At 52.0% G+C, this 10,009-nt stretch overlaps 3 protein-coding genes across 3 annotated transcripts; 1 reads left to right on the forward strand and 2 right to left on the reverse strand.

Moving 5' to 3' along the window:
- Positions 1-28: 28 nt before the first annotated feature.
- SCO1 (Cu-binding protein) lies at positions 29-1,228 on the reverse strand. The gene is made up of 2 exons (XM_018272202.2): positions 961-1,228; positions 29-855 (listed from the first exon to the last, which is right to left on the reverse strand). The coding sequence occupies exons 1-2, from the start codon at positions 1,174-1,176 to the stop codon at positions 214-216; spliced, it is 858 nt and encodes a 285-aa protein (XP_018133063.1). The 5' UTR covers positions 1,177-1,228; the 3' UTR covers positions 29-213.
- A 204-nt stretch (positions 1,229-1,432) lies between these two features.
- On the reverse strand, positions 1,433-5,578 carry VE01_02697 (uncharacterized protein). Its single transcript, XM_059463465.1, has one exon. It carries the CDS (start codon positions 3,896-3,898, stop codon positions 2,000-2,002), a length of 1,899 nt encoding a protein of 632 aa, XP_059319936.1. The 5' UTR covers positions 3,899-5,578; the 3' UTR covers positions 1,433-1,999.
- Positions 5,579-6,941: 1,363 nt separating this feature from the next.
- Positions 6,942-9,517, forward strand: VE01_02698 (uncharacterized protein). Its single transcript, XM_059463466.1, has 2 exons — positions 6,942-7,852; positions 7,902-9,517. Exons 1-2 carry the CDS (start codon positions 7,507-7,509, stop codon positions 9,077-9,079), a joined length of 1,524 nt encoding a protein of 507 aa, XP_059319937.1. The 5' UTR covers positions 6,942-7,506; the 3' UTR covers positions 9,080-9,517.
- Positions 9,518-10,009: the final 492 nt, after the last annotated feature.

Raw genomic sequence — 10,009 nt, forward strand, 5'->3', positions numbered from 1 at the left:
TGATGTAGATCCAGTTTAAGACGATTAGAGTGGATTCGTTGCGGCCGTTATTTATGACCTTCTGATGTACAATAATATCTGTCTCTTCCTGCCTTCAGCTGAGGCCTCTGCCAAACTTAGCCTTCAATCATATCCTACAGTCGTCTATTTTAGGTCTGATATACTTCTCATACACATATCATACACCCTTGATTGTAACCTCCAGCCTGCTGTTTAGGCTCGATCGATCTTCCCGCGATAGTCACCGATATGATCCAGAATAATCCTCGCCGCATCCGTAGGGCTATGTTGGCGTCCAATAGCCTCCACAAAATCGCCCTCTGGGTCCATCAAGTAGAAGTAAATACTGTGGTCCACCAGGTAATCCTGTCCCGGCTTCACGCCCTGCGGCGTGCTGAAGTATACCCGATACTTCTTGCACACGTCCTTGACCTGGTCCCAGGTTCCCGTCAGTCCCACCAGCGCTGGATGGAACTCCGCCAGATACTCCTTCACCACCGCCGGCGTGTCGCGTGCTGGATCGCAGGTAATGAAGACCGGCACCATGGTGCCTGGCTGCTTCGCCTCCACGAGATCGATCATCGATGCCATCTTGTCGAGCTCCTCCGGGCAGATATCAGGGCAGTGCGTAAACCCAAAGTACACAAGGCTGTATTTCCCCTTCAGATTCTCCTCCGTGTAGGGCTTTCCGTCGTGGTCGACAAGTGTGAATGGTCCCCCCACCTTTGGGCGCCCGACGCCTTTAGCTGCTTCGGCAATCCGTGCGCGCTCCATGCGTGCTTTCTCGTAGCGAAAGTAGAAGATCAGACTGGCGCCTGAACCGAGGAAGATGACACCTGCTTTCCAGGAGAACGGCTACAGGAACTGTTAGCGACTGTAAAGGGTTGGGATGGCGGGCCTCGGAAGGGAGGGGATCGAATTGCATGCGCAACGGAAGGGCGAATGAAATATAGCACATACCCCCGACTTATATCTACTCTTTGCCTCCTCCACAGATCTAGCTGGGCGCATAGCTGTCTTGCTAAATGCCCTCCGTGCACCATGGATGCCGCCCAAATTCGATACGGCAGTGCGGGTTCGGAGCGTAGCTAGGCATTGTGTCCGTGGGATCTGTGATATCATCGTGGGAGAGAGCGCAGAAAGCAGCGAGCTGCTCGGTATTAAAGACCTCGACATTGTGGAAGGGTTGTGGTTAGAAATGTGGCCGAGGAATTTCCCTTGATGGTCTGTACTGGATTGACAATCCTCAGATGCGACTCCAAGCTATCGCCTTGTTATGGTCTAGCGTCTTTTTAGCGCACGACCCACTCTATTCGCACAAAACGTCACGTGAAATTTGAGAACTGAGCATCATCCCATCAACACAACTACTCGAGCTTCATTATCACAATTAATATGCATATGCACCGATCTGGATTTATCACAATGATTTCTTGAGTCTATTGGGAGAGCAGATATAATTACAGGTATTACGCCCCCAAGTCTGCAAAAGAAAACGCCAATCTCGCTCACTCCACGCTCTCAGATATAATTCGCCCAAAGCAGTTTCCTGGTCGAATACCACCTGCTTGCTCCACGAAAATGCTCGAACGATTAAAGAAAAGAAAAAATATGATCCATTTGTGTCTGCATCCTCCTCCGAGATGGTATCTTGTGACCAAAGTGTAGGTAAGGGAGTTGGCCGACAGAAATGCCACCTCCTAATCCCACAAAAGCGCCAGTAATTATTTCTGACGTTGCAAGGGCCGGAGCTATTAGCAGCACGATAAACGCCGAAGGTATGCCAGAGGAAGCATAAGTCGTTACATTGTCAAACAAGTCGCTGTGTCGCATGCCTCACCCAGAAAATGTGTGGTGACGCCGAAGATCCAGCTGGGTCGGACAAAGACCCGGTAAAGTGGCGCAAGTTCAGATCGATTCCAAATTGAAACCAAATTCTCGAAGAGCTGTCCAGATACCGCGGCCAATTGCTCCCATACTTGCGCCGAATACTCGCCGATTAATCCCTGCTGCGACTGACCTGGCTCGCGCTCGTCCTGCTTCGCTCGTCCTCCTCCAAAACGTCGCTTAGACGGGTAGGGTGCTGGTGTCTATCCCACCCGCTTCCGCTGCCATACGCCTGGCCAGAATAATCGACGGGCTCCAAGGCTGCAGCTGCGCTGGTGCGGGGAGGGTAATCTCCGCTGGTTGTTGGGATCACACCGTACTGCTGCAAATGGGCGTGCTCTCTAGCTCTGGCCTCAACCATACGCTCGTCGTCAGATTCGGCCTCCGAAAGCGGTCGCTGGTAGGGGATCTTGTTTCCGCGCGCATCGCGTCTGAACTGGCCTTGGGGGTCGATTTCATACTCTTCCTCGCTGAGAGTTCCCAAGTCTGAACCAACATCACCTGGGTGGAGAGTTGCGCCTTGCTGTTGCTGGTAGAAGCCCCCTGATGTTTGCTGTGTGGCTGGAGCATGTGCATCTGGCGGGGTTGAGGTCGAGCTAGGGGGGTGTTGGCGGGATGTTGTTCCGGAAGCGGAACTTGAGGTTTGTTGACGGGATGATGCAGCTCCGCCACTTGTGGCGGGCGCGGCGGACCTTGACTCAACAAATGGGTCGGTCTGGCGGGCGCGTCCGCCCTGGTTGTAGAGATCCTCAGGGTCTTGCTGGCCTCCCATGCTTGCTGCGGTTGGTCCGCCAGGGTATGGACCTTCACGAGTCGCCGGTCTATCTCTCTGAGCATTGCTGGTGTGCCTGCTAGGGGCTCCCTGCATCATGGGGACGACTTGCACACCACCCACAAGTGTGGGCTGGCCATCGCGTAAAGAGGCGGTTCTCTCACGCTCCTCTTGCTCACGACGTCCAAGTTCTTCCCAAGCACGTCGAGCCTCTTCCTTTGAGATTTGCAATTCTCTCTTTAATTCGTTGATTAGTTTTTCCGAGTTGTTTTTCTCAGATTCTTTTTGCACCGCAGCTTGGATTGCAGCTGCCCTTCCCTGTCTCTCAGATTGGAGGAGGGTATCGAGCATTCCCTGCCTCTCAGCCATCTTCTCCTGTTCGGCTCTGGTATCGAAGAACCATCTCTGAAATTTGCGTTCCGAGGAAGCTCGAAGACGTTGAAGCTCCACAACAGCGTGGAAAAGGTTGGCGCCTGCTGCAGATAGGTCGGTGACTTGACGCGAAAGCTGAGATGAGATCGGATCACGCTGGATCTCACTGGTATTTTCTTCGAGGCGGCGAATCCAGTAAGATGTCAGTCCCTCCCAGTGTGCAGATAGGGTCTCCCAACGCTCGAACGCGTGAGGAAATGTTGATCCAGTATTTCTTTTCCCCTGAGCAACAGCGTCCAGGGGATCCACAGCTGGCTCAGCCAGAGGTGCCCTTTGCTCAGGCTGTGTAGCGGGATCTGGGCCAGCTTGAGGGGCGGCTCCACCCTGAGCTGCTGCGCGCGCTGCCCTCCTAGCTGCAGCCGGATCACCGCCGCCCAATGCGGTACCACCAGTTCCGCGACCTTGCAACGATGCATCGCCTGCCCTGTTACCTTGGTCGCCACTTACAACTCTACCTCCAGACGTACGATTTGATCTCTGGGAGTTGTCTGATATTCTTTGACCTCCTCCACCTCCACTCCCCCTTGCTCCTCCACCACCACCAGCAGCAGTTGCTTTCCTCTCGTCGCTTATTCTCCTTTCCTCAAGGACCCTTTGCTCTTCTTCTTGTCGTTGCCTCTGGAGCTCCGCCTCTGCAGCGGCTCGCTTCTTCTCTTCTCTGGCCTGACGCTCTATCATGATCTGTTTTGGACCTCTCAAACCCCCAGGCGAGCCGGTTGGCTGTGGCACGCTTGGTCTCATTGATCCATTATTGGTGCGTCCGTTGCCAGCGTAGGCTGGTGCGGCCCCCACCGGTAGATCTGACATCGAAGCGTTCTCCTCCTCCCAAACAGGCGTGAAGTCTGTTGGATGTCGCAGAGCTTCCTCTAACGTGTAGAGGATAGCTTCAGCGGTATGCTTGTTGACTCGTACTGCTCTGTGTGGTCGTAGCTTCTCGTCGGGACCTTGGAAGTTCTTAGATCGGAGTGCGTATGGCTCTTGCGATTCAGGTAGTCCCGCAGCCTCTTGAGGTGCAACTTGGTATGGTTGAGACTCAGCAAACCTCACATGCGGTGGGCTCGGTTCTGAGGTTAAGCTGGGGCTCGGGCTCGGAGTGATGCCAACTGATACAGCTTCAATGTGTGTCCGTCGCTGTAGTTGGGAGAGAGATTCAAGGTTGGGAGTGCGTCGTAGAGTCCTGGCGCTGACAGAGGAGATTGATGGACTATATCTGGCTTGAGAGAATGATGAGAGCTGGCGTGACTTATCAATGGACGTTGATGTTTCGTTGGGCGCGTAAAGGTCGTTAGATCGGGGGAAAGTTGGTTTCGACAATGCTGTTGGTGGTGGTGGTGGAGTGGAAAGCTTGGAAGGCAAGATGGCTGCGGCCTATGCCTTGTTTACTTTCTTGAAGTAAACCTTTCCTCGCGCCAGCTTTCCTTCAATTAGGGAAGCTTGAGGGTTGCTGGTGTTGTAGCTGTGAATGTGGAAGGTTGAGAATCGATCCACGCCTGTCAAGTAAACCTTGTGGGTAAACCTGAGGAATGGTATCGAAGAAAGTTATTGAGTTAAACTTTGTGAGAGAGTGTACCCAGAGATGTGGTCGTCCGGGGTGGAAGGTGACTTGGTCGTGGTCTCGATATGGGGAGGTTGGGGTCGTGTAAAAAGCAGGAGGCGCAGGCGAGAAAACGACGACGCGACAACCAACTGACAACGCAGCAGTATCGAATTATTAAAGGTGAAAAAGAACTTTTGATTCGCAAATCCAAGACTCCAAATGGCCAATAAACCGCCAACCGCAAAGAAACAGGTGAATGAATGAAGTCGGTAACTAAGAGCGCGACGCAGTTGAAGTGCTTCCAGGCAAAGAGTTATGCGCGCCCTGATCGCCCAACTCGCACAACTAAGCTAATAGGGTCGCATGCGCATGCACAAACTGTCGCATAGCACTTAAGACCAGGCGAAGTTATATAAAAGGGCCAGGAGAATGCGATGGACCTGGTGTGAAGTTCATGCCCGTTCGTTGTGAGGTTCAATTGCGATTTGCGATGGGCCGAGCCGCCCGCTGTAAGTGTTGGAGTTAGTCAACTCGGGTATCCGTTCATGCGCGTTGGATATGAGTTTTCAGCGGAAGGGCTTCAAATTGGCATCGGGTCGGGACAGCGCGTCTCCGTATAAAGCCTGATCACTCTCTCTCACCAGCGCTTATCACGAACTGTCGTGTTCGCTATAATCCCACTTCAAGACTGCAGGCACTGTCTGCCAGCATGGTTGTCTCAAGTCACCGCGCGACGCGTTCGTTTGTAAAACACGAAAGGGCAGGAGGGGAGACGGAGATTTGGATGTGAGACTATGGAGATTAAAATGACTGTCGCACTTGGTGGATACACAGGGCAGAACCAACGCGCGCTTGCTGCAAGTCTCGTGGGATCTCGCCCATTTTTTACAATTTATGTCACTGTTTCACGGTGAGAAATGCAGATTGGATTGAGATCGCCTGCCTCGTTTATCCCTGGCTGAGCGGTTTAGGTACATTTTGATGCGTTGTTCTTTCTGGTGCTAGGATGGTTGGGCGAATAATACGCACCAAGCAAGGAAGCCGCACGTCATTTTATCTATTAGCGGCTCTTTAGGGACCGGCCATCATAAGGAGTCAGGTTTTGAGTGAAATTCCGATGATGTTGGTTATTTCGTGAAAAAGGGTCCAATATTCAGTGTGAGTGGGGGTTTGATGCAAACAGATCAATACCTATGGATTTTCTGGATCAATGATTGAGACTTGTAAACAAATGTTGTACCCAGAGCAATTTTCCGTACCAGAGCGTTTACTGTCGAATCCACATAAGAGACCTGTCAGATGGCAAAACTAGTGATTTCGGGACGGGAGGTTATCCGATTTGTAAGTAAACACAGAAGGCTCAAAACCGATCACTGTACCTGGAGCAAGTCTCACATCGACATACTGTACGCACATAACCCAATTGTAGACTCTGTTGTTTACAAAACACACATTACTTGATTATACTAAGCGCTCTCCCTCTCCCTCATCACTGCTCGTTTTCTCTGTCTTGGTCCCCTTTTCTCATCATCATTCAGATGCAAAAGGGATTCTCCCAGCCTCCCTATTAATGGCCAATCAGGCGCTTGAAATCTGCAGGATAATTTCCAACACATGCAGCACCATTGGTCCACGTGTCTCAATACGCAACACAAGAGCCCTATGATAATAGCAATTTGAGGGGCATTTGAATCAAAGGGATTTGTTTCTGTTCTCTGTCGAAGGCTAATAAGCACGATGTCTATATCACGTGCCGTAGACTGAAGCCCAAAACCACGTGATGTTGATATTCAGGTACGCCAGGGACCGTTCCTGAGACAACGCGCTAAACAAGTGTTTTACGTGGTTGGAAGGAGTGAAAAAAAGAGGAAAATGTACCCACTACAGAGTGTGGGAGCGCACAGAGCAGCGTATATACTTGGCTGCGACATAGCTGCGACAGTTTATGCGGCGATTCCAGAAAAAAACTACCCCGGTTATCTACACCTCCAAAACTGGCCGCGAAGAGCGCGGTGACAGCCTACTGAACTAATTCTGCTCATTCAATATCTAAATGTCATATCAAGGTATCACATCAACGTACATATCAGTTGGTCGATTTTCGTCTTAGCATTATTTAATAATCACATGATGCACCCTACGTGCCCAAACGTGGTGACTGATTCACAACGATCAATGATCTGCACTAGCGTGAGGGGAACCCGCGATGACTTTCGGGCCGTCCAAAACTCCGAGAAGGGGAAAGGTTAATAGCTCCCAGATAAGACCTACCATTAAAGCTAATAAAACTGCACTCTTTCGCTCAACTTCCTGGTAACGGCTCATCAAAAAAGTCTCATGATATGACAATTATGGGCTTCAGTGATCCTGATCCTCTGTTTATTGATAACTGCAGTGATCGCTCGTAGGAATGATGGGTCTATCACGTTGCGGGCAGTTCCTAGCCTCTTGGTAATTCTCATGCACGACCCCTTTTTGACGCTTGGCGCACGAGGCCAGGAGTGCTATTGGCCTCTCATCCGCGCGACATTCAGACCCTCTGAATAACACCAATCAGCTGTATCAGCCTAACGGAATCTGCCCGCTCAGGATTCCAGAATATGGAACAACCCTGCGGCTGAAAATGCTTGGAAAGGGCGCAGCGGCTGTGCCGCCAGATGTTGGTCCCCTTCAACGTGAGAACATTCTCTTTCCTCATCTTCGTGCTCTCGCTTTCATCTAGTTTGTGTTTGTCTCTTTGGCGCTCTGTTGATGCATTGTGTTTCGCGATAGAATAACAGAATCCAGAAAGATCCGTCATCCTCGGAGGCACATTGCGCCGTCCAACCTCTAACCTCCAGCCTCCGCTCTCCCCGGTCTCGACGACGAGACCGCGACGATGCTTTCTTCAACCACTATCAACCTGCTTCTCCCACTCTTACTCGCGTCTTCCTCCCTCGCCGGCGTCGTGACCATACCGATATGGAAGGAGCCAGCCTCAGCTGGAGACCACACCCGGCGAGACATCCATTCTCGCGCAACAGTATTACAACAGCTTGACAACAGCCGTCAACGTGGATCCTACTACGCCAACATCACAGTTGGGACGCCTCCACAACCAATCTCTGTTATCATAGACACTGGAAGCAGCGATCTATGGATTCTTGCCAAAACGGCCGACGTCTGCCTTAATCCTAGTCTCATCAAGCAATTACCTGGGGATGTAGGGTGTATTGGAGGAACCTGTGAGATTAATCAAGCTTCAGGCGGTGGACTCGTACTGACTATCAACAGATGACCAACTCAAATCCTCCACATACGATAAGCTAATAAGCGGTGGCTTCCAAATCCAATATGTCGACCAAACAGAGAGCTCCGGCGATTACATATCAGAAACTGTTTCCTTCAATGGCCAAAACAAGAGCAACAATGCGATAAAAGAGCTACAAATCGGTCTTGCGAGTACCAGCACCCTCCCCGTTGGAGTTATGGGCATAGGCTACAACTCGTCAGTCGCCGCGGCTACAGTCTACCCAAACATCATCGATCAAATGGTCTACCAAGGATTGATTAACACACGCGCCTACTCACTCTGGCTCGACGACCTCTCAGCCGCCACCGGACAGATCCTCTTCGGCGGCATTGACACAGCCAAATATGACGGTTCCCTCTCCATCCTACCCGTTCTAGGCGATGACAAGGGCGGCAGGCCCACCTCGTTCGCCGTGGGCCTCTATGGTATGTCCGTCGGCCACAAAGGCTCAATGTCCTCCATAACCACCTCCACCTTCGCCATCCCCGTCATCCTCGACTCCGGCACCACGCACACCCTCCTCCCCGCCGCCGTCGTAAATCCCATCATCCGCGGCCTCGGCGCCTACGACTTCACCTCGCAAATCGGCGCCATCCTCGTCGACTGCGGTCTCCGCACCGCGAACCCCGATTTCATCTTCGGCTACAAATTCGGCAACTCCACAACCGCGCCAACCATCTACGTCAACCTCAGCGAGCTGATCCTCGATTTCCCTGGCCTCGATCAGGCGCAGATCAAAGACTCGTTCAAGGAGTGGGATAGCGTATGCTACCTCGCCATCGCAGACAGCAGCACCGTCACGGACCACCCCATCTACCTCCTCGGCGACACCTTCCTGCGCTCCGCGTACGTGGTGTACGACATCGACAACGACGAGATCGGGATCGCGCAGTCGAACTTTAATAGCGCGACGAATAAGATTGTCGAGATCTTGGCGGGGGAGAAGATTACGTCTATTAAGGGACAGCCGGATAACCTGGCTAAGGAGGTGGCGACGGGGACACGGGAGGCGGGGTTTAATGGGTTGATTAAGTCGAAGGACGCGGACACGAGTGCTGCTGTTTCTGGGAAGCTGCCGGGTGGAGGAGGCGCGACGCTGGTGGTAATGGCGGTGTCGGTTTGTTTTGCGGGGTTGGGGGGGCTGTTGGTTGGTGTTTGAGAGGTTTGTGGTGGGGTGAGATGGAGGATTGGAGTGGCATAGACGGGAGTGGGGTTTTGCGACTGGCAGTAGTGGTTGAGACGGACACAGGATTACATATTGGATATTCCCAGCTGCAGGGTGCAGCGAGCATCTGAGGGCATAGAGTGGGGGATTTACGACCTATGGCGGTGCTGAAGACACACATGCGCCGGATTGCATATTTGATATTTACTGGCTGGAGTTTGGTGGGAGCATACTATATTTTTCAGGATATTCGAAGAGGCTCAATCGAAGCCTCTTCTGCGGATACGGGAGAGGAGGTAAATTCCTGGGGATAGAATAAAGATAGTAGATCTCTTGGAAGAGGAAATAGAGATAGATAGGTAGGAGACCTCTTATAAGTAGAAACAAAGATACGAGACCTCTCTCTTACAAGAGGAAATAAAGATACAAGACCCTCTCCTAAACCGAATAAAGATAGGAGACACGCCCCTTCCGAACACCTATTAACCCGGAAATAAGCTCATCTCTCCATCAAAATAACCAATATAAACCCATCATGCAAACATCAGACGGAACCCCATCACGTGACCTATCTCTTACCTACCAGCAGCCGTTTTCACATTCCCGCGGCGGCGGTCATCTCGATCACCTCCTCCCTCCTCTCCTCCCTCCTCATAACCGCCGGGCAACTCTCGGCAGGCCCCTCTCCCCTCTCCGCCCCCTCTCTCCCATACCGATTATTCTCCGCTCCGTATAGTGCAGTAAGCACCATCATTACCTCGGAAGCTTGGCACCCCCCCTCACTCCCATACCACCACCACGTCAGTCCGAGAAAACGCGAACCATGCGCTGCGTTGCGTTCATCGCGATGGGGTTAATATGAATTATCCCCGTATCCCGGTCACCTTCTATCTTATACCCCCCCTTGGTGGACCATGGGAGGGG

Source organism: Pseudogymnoascus verrucosus (assembly GCF_001662655.1).
Source record: "Pseudogymnoascus verrucosus strain UAMH 10579 unplaced genomic scaffold scaffold_8, whole genome shotgun sequence".
Lineage (NCBI taxonomy): Eukaryota > Fungi > Ascomycota > Leotiomycetes > Thelebolales > Thelebolaceae > Pseudogymnoascus > Pseudogymnoascus verrucosus.